The following is an 18,785-nucleotide window of genomic DNA, read 5'->3' on the forward strand; positions in this document are numbered from 1 at the left end:
CCATTTTGAGATCTTTGCAATTTTGGTTAGATCTATTAGGGCAACAACTTTCTTCTTCAGAAGAAGTGGAGTCTGGTCAGGCCAAATTGAAAATCTGGAAGGAACAATAAGAAAGTTTACATTTGAGCTTGAGAAGTGCCAATTTAAAAGCAAAGGCCAATATGAGGAAAGCTGCTAAGGAGGATATGGAACTTCTTCTAGGAGGAGGCGAAGAGTCCACCATTCGCAGACATAATTTACAAACGAATGCTGGTATTACATATGTTGTGGAGAGTATCATTAAGAGCCTTCGCCGGACTCGAGGCTTGATGGTGCAGGAAGAGGAGGGGAAGTACAAACACAGTAATGGCTTCTAAGGAATCCACAAGTGTACTGAGAAAGGTAGAAGGTGAATACAAGGGGCACCGCTCCCTGCTGATGGGCACTTGACAGGATGATACTTGTCATTTGGGTTTATCTTCCTCATATCAGTTATCCTTTACGTCGTCTCTAAATGTTTTGGACTGCTTAAGCTGCAAAGAAAACTCACAACTACAATCAAGTTGGGTTCGATGGGAGTTCAAGAAATCATAGGAGGGGTTGCAACATTGCTAGTTGAAGAAGACCCTCTTTAGGAAGAGAAGAGGAAGATTGACGAATTTGGAGAAAAAAGGAGGAAAAATAGGGTAATGGACTTGTCCAAACACTCCCCGGTATTTATAGATATCAAAAGTACTAACATTACAAGAATATAAATCACCCTAGTAAGAGTGAATATGAGACATAAATCATAAACTAATTACATCAATACCATCTTTATGAGATGACTCTTTATTTACCATCATGCCACCACTGTGTGTGCTTATGGGCCTTCTCCTTGGTATGTGGGCTTGAGCCCATCTTCCACACATTTGGACGTGTGGGTTTGGGCCCATTTTCCAATACCAGAGATAAAGTAGACCAGTAGATGAAAGTTCTGAAAAACCATATGAAGCAGAAAACTGACATAACTCTAAGACTTGGATTAATAATTGTACACATGAATCATTTTGATTGCTAAACTAATAATTATACACCACGGCTATCATCAACCAATTGGGATTATCATACTTTTATGCAGAACATAATCTCTTGATCTGATAAGTATTTTCGTATTTATTTCTATACTACAATCAAGAACTGTAAGAAGCTTTTGCTCTTCTTTCATTATTTGAAGATTAGAACAAGATTTGACTCCTATTGTTCTCTACTCCCTGTTCCTCAACTAGTAACTCCATTCCTTCGGGAGAAATATTTCAGGTGAAGCGCTGTGAGATTTTGAAAACATATCTGTCTTCCGTGATCTGTTCTCCGATGTAATCTTGTCTAAATTCTCATTATCAACTAACTGGACAATCCTTTTTCTGTTTTTCTGATCTGCTACTTCTGCACGAAATTTACAAACATAAGCATTATTTTAATAAATATTAACAAAAAGGCAATATGATTATAGATTTAAAACATATAAAAATGGTGAGGGATACCTCTTTGTGGTGAGAGTGGGGAGGCCAAGGAATGCACATCGAGGTTCAGAGCTTGAACAACTCGACAAGGGAGGAGCACCGGCGAGCAACCTGCATCGACAAGCTAGAGTTAATACTCAGAAACTGATTGGAGATTATCATGGCTTGAATGTATCGTACCTGTTTTTCTGGTAGGTTGGTACTCGCCACCGGCTTGTCGAGGGAGAAAAAAACCTGTTCCACAGGGTCTTTGGCCGGAACCTAGGAAGACGGCTTGCATTCCTGGCCCTCCTCTTGCTCGGTTGATCGGAAACCTCGGCTTTTGTCGCAATCTCCGTCCAGGCTTAGCGAAAGCGTGATCGTAATACTACAATACAATAAGCAGTGAATTACCATCATAATATTTCATTTAAAAAAATGAAATTATGAGTCTGCTAAGATTTTCTCTTTCTTGGGTCGTCCGTCTGGTGGGGGCTTCGAACTCATCGATCTTTTCTTAAACCAGAAGAGAAATCATACTACATGTAATGGGTAAACCTGCAGATGCGGAGGTTTCTTTTGAAAGTTATATCAATTAGAATGGGCTCTTTCCTTCGGATATTTTATGGTTCTTTTGCTTGGAGCAAGCCATTGAATGAAATCATGTAATCTGTTTTTTGAATCCATCTTATTTTGATTTGATCGACACATTATCCGTAACCAATGGAGTGAGACTAATAAAGAGCTCAGCTACTTATTAATTTGGATCACGGACTTACTACTCCCTGTGGAACAGCAAATCGCTACTCATCTTTTGGCCATGTTAGCTGCTCATTGGTTGCATGGCAATTAACAAGGCTTGAAACCACGTACTCGAAAGCCGGTTTTATTTCTTCCTGTAATATTTTCTCTTACAAATTTCATGTACCAAACCAGACTAAGTTCTTCCGTTTGAAACATCTTTTAGCGATAGGCTTGAGTGATCAGAAGTAATCGATAAGTAGGTAATTGCAGACACTGATCGACCATGGTTTGGGGTAAGTATGCCTCAAGAAACTACCCAACATATAAACTAAAGAAAACAGGGAATAAAGAAAGAAAAAAAAACTCCAAAATAAAACCAGCTCCGATAATTAGTGGAACCATGGAAATAGCAAAAAAATCATAGACTGTTTTTAGCGTTCCTGAAAGAAGTGAGATCTAGCTAATAACCGGTAGATGGTTTCCATTTTTAATGAATTAGTCACAGAAATATCTTTGCGTCTTCAAAGAAGAAATCCAGAGGCATACCTGTGGCACCTTGTCGAGCGGCGGACGCCGGCGTTGTTGAGACTGTAAATACACCTGTTGAGAGAATCCAAATTAGATGAGTTCGAGTTTGTGTACAAGAAGATCATACTTCCACAGAACTCTGGCGACTCTGGTGAGATTCATATCAAGAATATCGGAAAACGAGAGAAACGGGGGAATTCAGACTCGTGGAAGACCTCCGAGTCAGAAGGCTCGTCGAGAACGTGCGAGGGAAGCCAGAGCCTTGCCTCCTCTAAACCCACCACCACCGTTCCGTCGATGTCTTTCGCCATATGGGAGAAAAAAAGACCCTCACGAGTCTCTGCTTCGTCTTCTTCCTCTTCAGGCTACAAAGGCAGTGTGAAGAAGACGACTCCAACCACGAACCTGCAACGTAACCAAAGAATAGAAGGAAGGCCTTCAATATAAAAAAGAAAACGGAGAGGAAAGGCCCTTGAGTTTTCCCTTAATTACGAGAAGGACTCAAGCATTGATGAGAGTCAAATTTGAAGGACGAAGTGACCAAACATGAAGCCCACAAATTTATTCCACTTGAACTTGACATGAATTATATATAAATGGTTCCTTTCTTATAGTAAAATATCCTTATAAAACATAAGGAACATTTGGTAGCATGGTGTCAGATAACAATTAGAGAGGATGTGTAGAGCCCCCAATATACAATTGATGACTTACCTCATTTTAGTTTCCTCTTGTGGCTTAGCTACTTTTTAGACCACTTTCCCTAGTTTCATGTGGTACCCCCTACCCCATTTTTTTATTTATTATTAATTTGTTTTTATGGTAGGTAAGTTTTTGTTAAGAAAGTTTTTTACCTAAATCAAGACAAAAACTGTCCTAAAAGCCCTAATTGTCAACCCACTCAAACACAAATTCTCCCGACTGCCCAAGTACTCAAGAATCGATAGTACGTAGAGAAGATAAATACATATTAAAAATCGGGCAAAATTGTGATACTTAAAATTCTTTAGTTTTAATTAGTATTGACGTTTCGATGCAAAAACAAATATCGATAATTTTGCCTATTTTTTTCCAACTGGCGGATTTTTGGTGTCGAACTTGTTTTTAAAGAAACAAAAAATTCGAATGATATGATCGAAGATTTAGGATGTGTTTGGAAACCCATGAGAAAAAAGAAGAGAAAATAATGAATTATTTTTAAAAATAGTTTATAAAAAAGAGAAATTTTTAAACTATTTTTTAGAATAATAGTGGTAAAATTTTATTTTTTTTCCAATCTGTTCCAAATAGACGCTTTGAGTAATAAATTAGTCTTAGATGTTATGGAAGATCCCAATCCAATCAAATTTATTTACCCAAATCAATAAAATAAAATTATTTCCATTTGGTCAAATTTTCTTGTCCAGCAAACAGTAATTAAAAGGGGGAGATACACTAACATATGATGAGTCCTAAGACCGATTTGGAATGGCAACTTTGTGAATTGATGGGAAAGACGGGGTAGAAGTTGCAAAGGGATGCATGTTTAGTCCTAGTCGTGAGAGAATAGACGTGGTTTGGGTCGAGTTCGGTAAACTTCCCTGCTCTTGGTTGGTACCTGGTGGATGGTGCAGTTATTCTTCCACGTAATCCCTTCCCTGCCACGTCATTAAAGTAACTTGACCAGAGTGCTTTGGGCCGGCGGAGGGTTGGGTTTATTAGTTTTACTTGTTTCGCTAATTAACTGAAAATGCATGCTTTCCGTCCTAGGCCACCTGCACCACTTCCCTTCCCTCCTCCTTCGTCCTCCTCCTCACCCACCACAGCAACCCGATTACTCGCCATCCCTCTGCGATCCCCGTCTTGCTTCGTCTGGATACTTAAGCAGTTTCGGGAAGAAACTGGAAACACCATCATCGCATTATTACAAAAGCTTCTGCTGCTGGTTCGGCGAGTTGCGGAAATGGAAGAGAGTCTGGTGGTCGTCTGCGTCTTAAAATACCAGTGAGGAGTAGAAACAAACTCTAATGCTGCTTCATGATGCTTATCTCCTTTCCTGATCCACTACCACCTATCAACCCCCCCACATCACAACCTACCTTTACAATTTTCAATTAAAATAATAAATCTTCAATAAAGACCTCTAAAATCACATAAATATTTTTTTTAGATGAAGCTATTGCAAGCAACAATGAAGATGTAAAATGATCCATACTAAGATTTTAGGTTCATATAAGTGAAGAAAAAATGACCAAAAGTAGGGTTTACTTGGTCCCAAAGGGGAGAAGAAGCCTCTGGCTATAGTTTCCGAACCTTCTTCCACAAATAAGTGAAAAATACTTTAATTTTTAGATTTAAATAGGAAAAAAAACTTGATTACAACTTACATTAACCTCTATTTATAATAGAAGAAACAACTAGAATCCAATTACAATTAAACTACCCTTGTCCCATTTACACCCAAAGTCGAACATTAAGGGGGGGTAAGTGCACTTTGTCTAGTGTAAGTGAAAGTGAAAGTGAAAGTGAAAGTGAATCATTTGTTGGAATTTGTGTAGTAGATGTAAAATGCACTAGAAAATACTTTCTTGTGTTAGTGCCCAAATAAAAAATATAGTGTAAACAAAAGAATGGGTTACTTTTTATAATATACCTAAACAGATAATTAAGCAAAACAAACTTAGTTACTACCCTAATAATTAATTTAATGTAGTATCAAAATATATTAATATACTAATTAATTAAATAAAATATTTTATTAATAAATTAAGATAGATTGCAATTTAGTCTAAATTAATACAATAATTATGTGCAATGAATATAATAAATAAATAGATAAAAATTATATTTTAATAATAACATCAGATATATTTTACGTAGTAAAAATTAATAATATATTTGCACAAAATTTAAAACCATTAGTTTAATTAATAATAAAAATAGAATAATTAAACAAAAATACTTGATCATTTGCTTACTTTAAAAATATTTTAATTACCACTGTTAAAACACTAATTTAATATAGTAATAAAAATAATATTTTATTAATAATATAACATGGATTTTTAAGTAGTATAAATTAATAATATATTTCCACAAAATTAAAAATCATTAGTTTAATTAATTATAAAATTAAATAATTAAAAAAATCTTGATTAAATGCTTACTTTAATAATATTTTAATTACCACTCTTAAATCAATAATTTAATATAGTAATAAAAATAATGAATATAACAAATAAATAAACATAATATTTTATCAATAACATAAGATATATTTTTATGTAGTATAAATTAATAATATATTTCTAAAAAATTAAAATTCATTAGTTTACTTAATTATAAAAATAAAATAATTAAACAAAATTGTTTGGTCATATGCTTACTTTAACAATATTTTAATTACCACTCTTAAATCACTAATTTAATATAGTAATAAAATAATGAATATAATAAATAAATAAATATAATATTTTATTAATAACATAAGATAGATTTTTATGTAATATAAATTAATAATATATGTCCAAAAAATTAAAAATCATTAGTTTAATTAAGAAAAAAAGTGGAATAATTAAACAAAAAAGCTTGATCAACTTACTTTAACAATATTTTAAGTGGGTGAACCCATTCATCAGTTGAACTGACGCCCGGTGTGTGTACTTACACATCCGAGTCAATTGATAATGTAATCTAATTCACTTTCACTTGACACAAAGGTGCACTAACATGCCCTAAAATATAAGTCCTAGAATAATTGAACAACTAAATATAAATAGAAGACTGACATAACTAAAACACTTTTAACTGAGACTCTTCAGTGAGACCTCCTCCCGTGAGACTCCTATAAGACTCCACCATATTAATTTTGGCTCTGTGAGACTTTTTGCTGTGAGAATCATATAAGACTCTTCCATATCTGCTTTGCAACACTCCCCCTCAAGTTAAAGTTTATAACTTCAACTTGCAATGAAAAATAATTTTAGTCTTCAATCTTCATGGTCTAAAATATTTTCATAGATGTAGAATCTTCTTCATCCGTTCTCCCCCTTTCTTGAATATTTTAGTCTCATAAAAATTACCACAACATGTGGAACTAAATACTTCTTTCTTATACTTCCTCTTCTACTGCTCCCCCTCAAACTGGAGTTTATAATGTCAGCTTGTAATGATGAGTTTGTCTTCAATCTTCATTGTCTAAAACATTTCCATAGATGTTGAATCTTCATCATCTGTTCTCCCCATTTCTTGAACATTTCGGTTACATAAAAATTACCATATGTGGAACAAAATACTTATTTTTTCTACTTCTTCTACTTCTCCCCCTCAAGTTAGAGTTTAAAACTTCAGCTTACAATGAAAATGATTTTGTCTTCAATCTTCATTGTCTAAAACATTTTCATAGATGTTGAATCTTCATCATCCATTCTCCCCCTTTCTTGAATATGTTGGTCACATAAAGATTACCACAACATGTGGAACAAAATACTTATTTCTTCTACTTCTTTTTCTACTTCTCCTCCCCTCAAGCTGGAGTGTATAGCTTCAACTTGCAATGAAAAGAATTTTTAGTCTTCAATATTCATTGTCTAAAACATTTTCATAGATGTTTAATCTTCATGATCCCCCCTTTCTTGAATATTTTGGTCACATAAAAATTACCACAACATGTGGAACAAAATACTCATTTCTTCTACTTCTCCCCCTCAAACTGGGGATAAAAGGACATAGAGACCCATCTAGGACAAAACACAACATGGGAGAAGAAAATCGCTCCTAATCGTATGACAAAACTCTATACACCAGTCAAAATGGTCATATTCTGAAACACACTCTGTTCAATTTTAAAGGTGGAAAAACGGTCCAACTTTAGGGCACAACAAAGTGACTGATATTTCAAGGTTAGCTGAAACACAAATCACCTCTTGGGTGAAGAATAAAAGACTTGACTCAAGCTAGATGTTAGGCACACTCTTATACCTTTTAGGTAGTGGGTTTAGGCATTGCTTTGAAGTGATGAAAACACAAGAAGATGAGCTAAAGAAATATTAGAGGAAAACAACTTTGACCGGAAGGAGGTGACTATGCAACACTCATACTTCTAAACGAATTCTAGAATGTGATATTTTTTATAAAAAAAAAAGGGGAGACTATAATATTAGAACGTAATAAATTTGACCAAGCATACATTTTTTGGGCATTACCACAAGTTTTGAAGTTGACGATGTGTAAGATACACAACCAAAGTAACAAAAAACAAACGTTGAAAACAACATTGAAGCAAGATATTGTATAGCTTGAATGAGCGCATCATAGAGTGATTAAGTCTGCCAAAACTCTCTATTTAGAAGAGAAATTTGGGAAAAAAACTAGGATTCTAAAAGAAAAAAAAACTCAATTCACACAAATGCGTAGAGAGATAATAGGAGAGACAATAGGAAAAAGGAAATTTTTTTGGCAAAACAGACCTTTGGTAATTCTTCCAAATTGACCTTTTTTTTTAAATTAGGGAGACTATAATGGTAGAATTTAATAAATTCGACCAAGTATAACTTTTTGGGGTGACCACAATTTTTCAGAGTTAACTATGAGTAAGATACACAACCAAGAAACAAAAACGCAAAACTTGAAAACAACTTCGAAGCAAGATATTGCTTACTATGAATGACCACATCATGGAGTGATTATGTTTGACTAAAAATATCTGATTAAAAGAAAATTTTGGCTAAAATACTTAGATTTTAGAGAAAAGGAAACTCAATTCACGTCAATGCATGGAGAGATAATAGGAGAGAAAATAGAAAAAAAAGATTTTAAGTGGAACTGACCTTTGGTACTTCTGATATAGTAGGAGAGAAAATAGAAAAAAAAGATTTTAAGTGGAACTGACCTTTGGTACTTCTGATATCGATATCTCAAAAAATACAGCTCAAAATCACAAATGGTTTATTTCTCATGAAATTAGACTCAAAGAGCCTAAAATTGATACCTAATTTAACATAAAATGCTTCTTTATTGAATCTTGTATGTCCTCTTTATTTTCTTCATTCTATAGCTCGACCCTTGTCAACTCTAATGCAAGTATCTCCTTAAATATAGATCAGATAAACATAAAATTTTCTCCTTCTGAAACTAGAATTCAATATATTTCATCAAAGTATAACTTTTATTCATAAAACATACTTCTTTTTAGAGAAATAATCTGATAGGTTTTGGATTTTCTAATATGATCGAACTAAGTACTCTTTCTTTTTTGCCAACATGACCATTGACTTTTCTGAGATCGATATCTCCCTCTAGAAAACTCAGATTGTGAGTTGGTTAGATAGGTAAGAAAATAAACTTACAAATATTTTTTTGATATATAATTATTTATATAAAGTCTTGTTTTTTATGGTATAAAATATTTCAAATTTTGGAGCTTTCTGTTGCTGCTCAAATCTCTCTTGTAATCTGACCTTTGCTGCTTCAAATATCAATTTCTCATTGGAGAAAACTCCAATTATAAAAAATTATTTTTTGTGTTGTAAAGTATGCTCAAAGATATTTCTATTAATATATAATTTTAAATATGAAAAACTCATTATGGGGGTACAACATTAAGATAACAAACAGGTAGTAGATAAAAAATAGATCAGAAAATGATCACACTATCTCTATGGGTTGATTGAGCCAACTCACATAACCCCTTCTCATACCATGCTGAATTTATGGAAAAGAGAAAAACTTCGCTAACTTGTTCTAATTTGAGTATATGGGTCTCTATTTATAATAGAGGAAACAAGTAGAATCCAATTACAATTAAATTATCCTTGTCCCAATTACATCCAAAGTTAAATACTAAAAGATAAACCATAGGACAATTGAAAAATTAAACAATTGAACATAAATAAAAGACTAACATAACTAAAATACATTTAACTAAGACTCTTCTGCGAGACATCCTCATATGAAACTCCTGTAAGACTCCACCATTAATTATGGCTCTGTGAGACTTCTTATTATGAGTGTCATGTAAGACTTCCATATTTGTTCATGAAAAGTAAAAAAATCTTGAAGAAACACCCTTGACAGATGAAGAAAAATTGAAGATTAGTTTTAAGACTTACTAAGAAATGTCAAAACTCAGTCTATGTACAAGTTGTCCAACTCCTTCCAATTTGAGGTATAATGCAAACTTGGACCTTTAAGACATAACATTCATTCAAACATGTTTTAAAACCATCATATACACATTTCAAACATGTTAGAAGCACTCAGGATCATTCATTCCCATGTTTTAAAATTATATCCGCTTAATTGGCATTGGGATGATCGATCGTCTAGAAGTGCACATGCCAAAATTATAAAGCATGATCGATCAACCAAAGTTGATTGATCGATCATCCATAAAATGGCCACACCGTGCTATAAACCATAACCGATCATCCCATTTGGACTGATCGATTAACATTGTCCAGGCAACGAAAATTTATGTTAATTGATTGATTAACCTATAAGACTGATCAATCATATAGAACGTTGCTAGTTAGGGACATAAAGCAAGATCGATCATGGGAAGTTCATTGATCGATCAACTTAAAATGTCAGACCCAACAAGGAAGATATTGATCGATCATACCCTTGATCAATAAGATACATTCTAACAAAAAAAATAGTCGTTACACTTGACTGATCGATCAATCACTTTACATTGATTGATCAATGTAAACTTTGATTTTTGTAAACGAGTAAAAAATGGTTAGTTTGGCTTGGAGAACTTATAAACTCTCCACCAAACCTCCCATTGAGAAGTTAATGAGTATTTATTGGTAAATTCATAAACTTTCACTAAAATCCTCCCAAAGTGTTTTTTTTTTTAGAAAGAGTGAGCCTGCGGTCTAGAAAATTTCTTACTCTTTTCTCAAATCCTCTCCATTACATCTACATTAGACAAGCTCCGCCATTTTCATTGTGTTACAAAGCTAGAGGCTTGGATTTCTCAAGGAGAAGATTCTCTCCATTTTATAACCATTTGATAAAGGATGTAATTTGTATCGTCTCTATTATTATTTTTATTTTAAGAAAGGTTCATATAGTACTGAAATCTAGATAGAAAAGGCCTAGCTAGAGTTAGAATCTAGCTAATCTCTTGGGGTGATTTTTTTTTAAAGTGTGTATGTGAGCTACGCGTGGTTTAAAGAGAGGCATAATCTATTTGGCGTAAATTCTAGCTAATAGAGCTAAATTAGAGAAATTTCCCAAGCACAGGTTCGTGGGCAGTGAATACTAAGAGAAACATTGATAACAAAATATTTTGTGTTATCTTTGTGGTGTGTGAACTTATCCATCCTCTTCCAATTATAGAAGAACCACTAAAAGGGACACCTTCCACTCATCCCTTCTCATCTCCCTCTTTATCTCATTAATGAATCCTTTATACAATTTCCACAAGGTTACGTTAACCCAAAAAGTAAATCCTATTGCACTTTCTATTGAAGTACACAAAAAAAAAAAAAAAAAATCATTTCTCTAAGTGATCTATTTTTCAAGTGCACTATCCTTCCCTTACTAATATGTGAAAGTAAAAGTGAATTTCCCTAAAGAATGTAAGTTTTATGTATTAGTGTGATTGATAAAAGTGAAAAAATAATATATTTTTGTGTGTTGGTGTAACCTTATAGAAAGTGCATAAAAAATTATTAATAAAATAATAAATAGAAAAAAGGGGCAGTCATGTCTACTTTAAATTACGAAATATTTTTAAATTAAGTGACATAAATCTGACTTTTAAGATAATTAAGAATTAGACTCATCTTTATGATATTAATGAAAAGATATTGTAAGGCTTAAAATACAATTTGCTACTCTAATTAATTTATTTAAAATGATTACTTTTCTCCACAATGAACACTTGCCTTGCCTGCTGATTTAATGGCGCTCACTGGATTGCAGCATTAATTCCTCTTCATAGAGCCACAAGTAAAAAGTTCCTTTTCCTACTAGTGATTGTATTTTGCCTTCTTAGGTAACAGTTGCATCAGATAGCAAGATGACTGGTTTCATGAGAATTAAATGAGAGATCTTGAGAAACGAGAGGGAAAATAGGGATCCAGGGAAGACAACGTGTTAAGGGTTAATCCATTTTTGCCTTAGCACGTCTAATAAGAAACCAGATTGGGAAGATAGCCATGCTTAATGGGGAGCACAGATAGAGCTGTAAATGAGAAGTTGTAGCAGTTCAATTTTTTTTTTTTTTTAAACTGCTATGTTTGTGGTAATTTTTCAGGAAATTCATGAGAAAATGGCTGAAATGCTGAAAAGGTTGGAAACTTGGAATTTTTATGTGGCTTGGAATGATTAACATACATAAACTGCAAGAACATGAGAAGTTTTCATAAAAAAAAAAAAAACCATTTTGAAAGGTCAATCAAGAATAACAAATTGCCTCTCAGTTCACATTGGTTTTTTTTTTCTTTTTTTTTTCTTTTTAATCCTCATTCTAAACTTCCTAGCCAAGGAAGAGGAGAGTTGGCCTCAGTTATATGACTAACCCATCCTTGATTGTTGAGTTCCTTAATATGATTGTGATTCCGGAACGGATGTAGAATCCATCTAAAGATCTTTCAGCCTCCTGTATGCCCTGCAAACATATTCAAAAGAAAATGTTAGGAAGTGACATCCAATGATAAGTTGCACTTTAGTTGATCTCTAGTACAGCTAGAGGAAAAAAATGCTGTTTAATCTCTTATCTTGATAACTGGTGGAAGGTTGTGTTTAGGGATATCTAGTGAAACTAAAGAAGGGCTTCATGTCCAGGTGACTTTACAGTAACAAAGTTAGAGACTTTTATGCTCCCAAAGAACCATTCTCCAGTAATAAGTTCATCATTTACACTGAACGAAATGGGCTCAATAAATATCATTTTTAAGATCATTCTCCTTCTCTTGATCATTTAATGCCACTTATTTAGATCAGTAGAATGCCTGAATCTTTCAGGATGTCGGCAGCTGGTTATGCTTAATATCAGGACTCCATTTGTGTAGGGCATTTTGGAACATGACAGGGGCTGCAGTTAGCTCCTAAAAAAGCCTCAGATTCGGTTAGAAATGGCTCAACCAGAGATCCATGGTTAATCAGATTTTAAAATTAAATTCTTACTTGCTCTAATTGGGTTATTGCTTATTAACTTTTACATTTGACCAAATTTATCTATAAGATGCAGCACAAAGGATTCATACCTCTGAATTAGAAATTTTAACATTCTTCCCAATCCTTGCATTTTTGTCAATGATGCAATCCCTACACAGTATACAGAAAGTTTTGAGAAACAATATGGCCAAGAAGAGAATTGAAAAAATGAATTGTTGTTTGCTGAGCCACACTTGATTTTTGTGTTCTCTCCTATGCCAATCGGAACCCTTCCCTCAGCTAACAAGGATGCCACTTCAGCATCAGTTTCATAGTAATCAGCTCCGAGCATAACTGTGTCCTGTAAAAATATTTTCACTCTCGTAATGCAGAGCCCAAAAGGAACCAGCAAGCAGACATTATTCTGAATTCATAAGATATGAAACCAAATAGCATAAGCTATTTCAGAGTTTTAACCTCAAAACAGTATCTAACCTTTAAATGGACACCGGAGTTTACGCGAGATCGGATACCAATAACACTGTGCTCTATCTTGCAGTTATTCAAGAAACTTCCATGGGATACAATTGAATCAACAATCTGCAAGTGTTAAAATCATGAATATAATTACTCATTATTTAAAGCTACTGTGCGTGAGAGTCACATGAATTTCAAAATCTAGAAGTGAAAAGATAAATGCATAAGAGCATACCTTGCTGTTGTCAATCTTTGATGGAGGCAAGTTTCTTCGCGATGTGTATATTGGCTTTGCTGCATCATAAAAACTGAAATTTGGTGGCTGAAAAGCACATAGAAATATGAAAAGCAAGAGTAAGTTTTTCTCTTTGAAGAAAATGAATTATCCAAGCGATATCTTTGATAGATTTAAAGGACTTGTATTTATACAACTTACATGTGAAGTAAGGGCAAGATTTGCCTCAAAAAAGGATCTGATTGTTCCAATGTCCTCCCAGTAGTCATTGAACAGATATGCCTGAAAAAATTTATCTAAAAAATGAGTAATCAGTAAAGCTCGATTGGAATTTGAAACAAACAGAATCGCTTCAAGACATACTGGCAAAACATTGAAAGTAACAGTTCCATTAAAGTTCATTTCCAGACCTACAAAGGCTTGATCTGGAAGTCATTTTTTCATGGATGGATCGATACTCTTGTTATGATCTTCAAGTAGACAGATAAAAAATATTATTTATTTACTGTCTGTTTATTATTCTTGGTTTTTCAGTCAAGTGGTCTAATCATTTTTCTATGTAACAATTGAAATCCAGGTTCGTGTGAACAATAATGACTAAACTAGGCAGTCACAATGTACTGTTGGATACAAACCTTGATGAAAAACTCTTTAGCTGATGCTGGTATTATTTCAGACCCAAAGTCATTTGCTGTTGGAAAGCGCCATCTGACAGTAATGAATATTAGACTTTGTTTTTTTGCTAAGAACTGCTTTTTGATACAAAAATCTAAAGAAACAATGAAATAAAACCACAAGAGGCAACCGAAACGCAAACTAGACGTTGGGAAACAAGTCCAGGGGTATTTTCGTCATTTTATCACTTCAATAGATTTATCTTTATATGTAATATTGTTCTACATGTTGAATTGTATCTAATGTTCAAGTTTCATGTATGTAAGACATATAGAATGGGAAATTAAGGCTTTATAGTTTAAGGGAGGACATTTTGCAATTTATAAAGACCCACTTAATTAAATAGAAAGAAGCTCTATTTCTGAGCTTTTCTCCATTCTCTTCTCTCTCTTCCTTCTCTCCTCTCTTATACTCTTCAATCTCCTATTTTTACAATAGACATAATTTTGACTGCATAAAAAACACCAAGGCAGATAATGTTATATTCCAATCTCATGTCTAGACTATGCTTTAATGGCTGCATAGGCTGAGGCAGAGAAAAGACGAGATAAAAAGACCCCATCTTTTCAGGAACAGATCTGGTCGAAGTTAATTCCAAAAATGGAAATCCTCTTTTTTGGAGAGTATAGTCAAGACTAAAAGAGCCACTGGTATACACCTGAACAAGGTTGACCCACTGCAATATGGGTTCAATTGTCTATTCCACAGTTCTCTATTAGGTCACAGAGTTTTTTTTTTTGAGAATTATAACCATTTGATATTTCCAGAAGAGAAGTTCTCTGTGTATGGACTTTTATGTTTGCATGTATAGCAAATGAAACTATTGGTTTCAACAGATTGAGGCAGGACTAGAATCTGCTTCAATGAATCCAACTCATGGAACCAAATAAAAACAATTTTATTTTTCTTGCACACTTTTTGTGAAACAACCAACTGAAGATGGAGTTCTCTTCCCATCATAATCTAATTTGTAACAAGAAAAACAGAAAATCCTCTGGCTTTTGAGCAAAATTAAATAATTTTTGTATTGATCTTACACTGAATTTCAATGCTCATACCTTAGAAGATTAAAAAGTATCTCTTTCTTGAATACATATACTCCCATAGAAGCAATATATGGTTTTTTTTCTGCCTCATCTCTCGTAAGCCCCAAAACTGTAGTATCCACTCCCTAAAGAGCAACGAGTAAATATTTTTTACAAAAGTATTCATTGGATGAATATTTTCTGATTGGTCATAGGAAATGAATAAGATTGAAAAATTACCATAGCCTTCAAATCTTCTCCTTTAGGCTTTTCACTAAATGAAAGCACCCGTCCTTTATTGTCTATTTTCATCAAACCAAAATCTGAGGCACGACTGCCATGGAAAGGAAAAACTCCAACAGATTATTTGAAACTTTAAATCTTTAGAAACTTATATATAAATTAGTATGAAAAATACATCCAAAGTAAGATCTAGGAATCTAAGCGATAAAGTTCTTTACGTGGCAAGGCTGATGTCATTTACTTGAGAATTACCTGTCATCCATTGGCAGACATGAGATAGTAATATCAGCACCACTTTCCCGATGTTTCTGATAATTAACAAGGAAACTTTCAGGTTATTGAATTTTGAAATTGGAAATGTAGAAGTTTAATTCAACACCACAGCAGATAAATTTGATCAATAAGCAACCAGCTTCACCTGAATAAAGTCCATGTAATCCATACGATACAAGTGATCTCCAGAGAGAATCAATACATCTTCAATTTCCTTGTTCCTGACATCCTACTAGTAGAACCAAGGCTCAAATAAATATAGAACTGATAAATCATTGACAAGTTTCTCCCTAAGATTCCTTAAATAAAACGTGAGTTCTCTTCACCTAACTCCACATAAAAATCTGGCTGTTGTTCTGTGACATTCACATGGTATGAAATTAATAAATGCAATGCTAAAAGTACTCTTGGGACTTGCCAGTCAAAAATATAACAAGCACTCCTGGGTATGGGAGTTTTTTTGCATCAAAACATGAATGTGGACCCTTTCATAGGTGACACAGGATCTAGAAAATGATAGAATACAATAAAGACAAAAAATTCATTTAGTCCAAGTAGAAGTTGATTAGACAAAGCTTCGGTGAGGATGATGGGGTATAAGCAATCCTTGGTACCTCAAAGAGCCAATGAAACTGTCGTACAGCATCTGCTGTTCCTTGGAACCACTGCTTCCCTGCCACCCCTGGTGTTTGAGTTGCTGCTAGAACCTGAAGTAAAACAAGGAAAATTATTCCCAAGGCCATGTGAAACAAAACTATAATGATTTTGGTGGAAGCAAGTTTCAAGAGTAAAGCATGCTGATGAAAAATGGTAATCATTTATCTGATTGGATAACCCATCACGTTCAATGCACCATAAAAGAGAAAATGTGGGTATCATTTGACAACATCAACCGTGATGGAGTCAACACAAACCACCCGGTTTCACTCTTTAACCTGATGGCCACTGCCTCTGGTATGAGAAAATGGAAACAATTGGGTGGAACAATACAAAGGCACCACCTCTTCATTGGCAATGTATCCATGCCCACCATTCAAGAAGTTTCTGTCTTCTTGATCAACACTTTTATGTGTTCGTCTTCATAACCTTTGTGTTTGTGAATAATAATCAAGGTGTCATGTGCATTTAGCACCATTCTTAATCAAACATTGCAGCTGTTTGCAGGCAATAATGAGTTCTAACATTACCTTGACCCTCTGTATTAGACCAAAAATAAAAAATTCTTCAATATATACCTCAACAAAGCCATCCCCAAAGTTCACTCCATTGCCAAAGTTGTATGTGCGTGCTAGATGTCTATTTAGTGATGCAGAGTTGAACTGTGTGAGTATGTACACTTTATTGATACCACTGTTTATACAGTTGCTCATGGGCACATCTATCAGCCTATATGCTCCTCCAATTGGTACCTGTATCATATAGATTCTAAATAAACAGCAGAAGAAAATTTCAAATCATAAGTCTCCTATGGAGTTCAGAGTAAATAACACAGAAGAACACTCAACCATGAAAAATCCTTCATAATGTTGTTCACAGCTTCAGTGAAAGAATCAAGAATTCAATGTTACCATAATGAACACCTTACAATGAAAGCCCTAATTAAGTTTTCAGCAGGACAAAGAGGCCCTGCAAAGAACTGAGTAACTTCTGCAATATCCACTGTGAAGCGGCAATTGGATATCATGAATCCTAACACTTACCTTCCAACAGTCCATATATACATTACAGATCAAGAGTTCCCAGAGCACGTAATAACACGTATTTTCCTATGCAAGTTTATTACGCAAAACTAACCATTTCAAACCTTAAACGGTTAGTCTAGTCAAGGTATTCTTATCCGCCGTAAATTAAAGCTTGAATTCTAACAACAATGTAATAAGATGGGTAGTATTAGGCTCTAACCAATTCTAGCCAAAATGCAGAGCCAAAACCGAAATTTATATCCTCACACAAGATATAGTTGTTCTGTCAGATCAAATGAATTACAGCCATTAAGAAGTTAAATTTTTTGCCGTACCACATACAGAGAGAAGGTAATCCACAGAGGAAAGAGACTCACCGCTGGCTTAGCCCTGGTTTTGGTGAGTGGGTAGAGACGAGTTCCAGCTCCCCCTCCCAGTATAACTGCTGCAACCGTCCGGGGATTCAGTCTTTCCAACTCCAGGTTCCGCAGCTGAAAAATTGCAGTGACATCTCCATCAGTGGCTACTAAAGTTTAATGAGCCTCGATGCAAATATTTTGCTTCCCCAAGAAAGCCCAACTTATGCGAAGCAGGCTGCATTTCGTACTCCAAGGCAACTCAGTCAGGCTGACCCATTTCTCTTAAGACAGGTGGAAAGAAGAAGGGAGGCAGCGAGAGCAGGAGAAGTGAAAAGGCTCACCTTTGCCTCACCTGCAACATTAGTCGTCACCGACATGCAGACGCAGCCAAGACGAGATTTCCGCTGGCCTCCCATACGTGCATTATCTGTGGCCTTCACCTTCTTACCCATCATCTCGCCATCGACGAACGCCGGCAGCCTCCTACTTGTCAATCCCCTGCCACCACACAGGCGCCCCGCGGCGGAGAGAGAGATGGACCCTTCAGTCATCGAAATCGCCATCTTTTGATCCAGACACCGTAAAAAACAGGAAACGAAGAATTATATACTCGTATACTCGACTCTCTGAAGAAGAGAGAATGAACAAGAAGTACGCTACTGAAGAGTATATGCTTCTGAATTCCCTGCTCCGATGAGGAAAGATTTGGCCACGTTATCCGAACTCCTCACCGTCCACCAATTTCTGCATTTATTATGGACCTTTCAAACGAAACTAGTGAAATTACTGATATTCTCAGCCAATGGAAGCTCCTCCCGGAGATTTGCGAAAGAGACCAGACAATTACACGAACCGCCGCAGGTCCACGACAAATGTGGACCGTTGATCTTGGTTGGCCAGTCTAAATTGCTCTTAATCCATACGATCAAAATACGTAACAACCTGGAAGGCGACTCGACCTACCGAGCGAATGAGTTGACTTGACTCGCTTCTCA

The 18,785-nt window shown here is 34.8% G+C and overlaps 3 protein-coding genes across 3 annotated transcripts; 1 reads left to right on the plus strand and 2 right to left on the minus strand.

Annotated features, from left to right (window-relative positions):
* The first annotated feature begins 161 nt into the window (after nt 1-161).
* Nucleotides 162-614, plus strand: LOC137954836 (uncharacterized). The gene is made up of 2 exons (XM_068801739.1): nt 162-342; nt 472-614. The coding sequence occupies exons 1-2, from the start codon at nt 162-164 to the stop codon at nt 612-614; spliced, it is 324 nt and encodes a 107-aa protein (XP_068657840.1).
* A 412-nt stretch (nt 615-1,026) lies between these two features.
* On the minus strand, nt 1,027-3,124 carry LOC137957361 (uncharacterized). Its single transcript, XM_068805126.1, has 5 exons — nt 2,948-3,124; nt 2,751-2,804; nt 1,662-1,848; nt 1,503-1,592; nt 1,027-1,404 (listed from the first exon to the last, which is right to left on the minus strand). The coding sequence occupies exons 1-5, from the start codon at nt 3,041-3,043 to the stop codon at nt 1,244-1,246; spliced, it is 588 nt and encodes a 195-aa protein (XP_068661227.1). The 5' UTR covers nt 3,044-3,124; the 3' UTR covers nt 1,027-1,243.
* Nucleotides 3,125-12,042: 8,918 nt separating this feature from the next.
* On the minus strand, nt 12,043-18,490 carry LOC137955379 (glucose-1-phosphate adenylyltransferase large subunit 3, chloroplastic/amyloplastic). The gene is made up of 15 exons (XM_068802292.1): nt 18,132-18,490; nt 17,809-17,922; nt 16,985-17,158; nt 16,364-16,456; nt 15,895-15,978; nt 15,729-15,784; nt 15,474-15,567; nt 15,267-15,379; nt 14,169-14,241; nt 13,735-13,815; nt 13,534-13,620; nt 13,317-13,421; nt 13,076-13,182; nt 12,932-12,992; nt 12,043-12,333 (listed from the first exon to the last, which is right to left on the minus strand). Exons 1-15 carry the CDS (start codon nt 18,351-18,353, stop codon nt 12,232-12,234), a joined length of 1,566 nt encoding a protein of 521 aa, XP_068658393.1. The 5' UTR covers nt 18,354-18,490; the 3' UTR covers nt 12,043-12,231.
* Nucleotides 18,491-18,785: the final 295 nt, after the last annotated feature.

The sequence above is a fragment of the Aristolochia californica genome, unplaced genomic scaffold (genome assembly GCF_029961685.1).
Source record: "Aristolochia californica isolate CCGP_79_NKW_82.1479 unplaced genomic scaffold, dmAriCali1.0.hap1 SCAF_2, whole genome shotgun sequence".
In the NCBI taxonomy this organism is placed as follows: Eukaryota; Viridiplantae; Streptophyta; class Magnoliopsida; order Piperales; family Aristolochiaceae; genus Aristolochia; species Aristolochia californica.

Excerpts from the sequence above, each read along its gene's own strand:
- LOC137954836 (XM_068801739.1), top strand. The coding sequence starts at position 162 with ATGAGGAAAGCTGCTAAGGAGGATATGGAACTTCTTCTAGGAGGAGGC. Across the intron at positions 343-471 it reads GGAGGGGAAGTACAAACACA|TTATCCTTTACGTCGTCTCT; the intron begins GTAATGGCTTCT and ends TCCTCATATCAG.
- LOC137957361 (XM_068805126.1), bottom strand. The coding sequence starts at position 3,043 with ATGGCGAAAGACATCGACGGAACGGTGGTGGTGGGTTTAGAGGAGGCA. Across the intron at positions 2,805-2,947 it reads ACGAGCCTTCTGACTCGGAG|GTGTATTTACAGTCTCAACA; the intron begins GTCTTCCACGAG and ends TTCTCTCAACAG. Across the intron at positions 1,593-1,661 it reads CCAACCTACCAGAAAAACAG|GTTGCTCGCCGGTGCTCCTC; the intron begins GTACGATACATT and ends TTGTCGATGCAG.
- LOC137955379 (XM_068802292.1), bottom strand. The coding sequence starts at position 18,353 with ATGGCGATTTCGATGACTGAAGGGTCCATCTCTCTCTCCGCCGCGGGG. Across the intron at positions 15,568-15,728 it reads TGTCTGCCAATGGATGACAG|TCGTGCCTCAGATTTTGGTT; the intron begins GTAATTCTCAAG and ends TTTCCATGGCAG. Across the intron at positions 14,242-15,266 it reads ATACTTTTTAATCTTCTAAG|ATGGCGCTTTCCAACAGCAA; the intron begins GTATGAGCATTG and ends CATTACTGTCAG.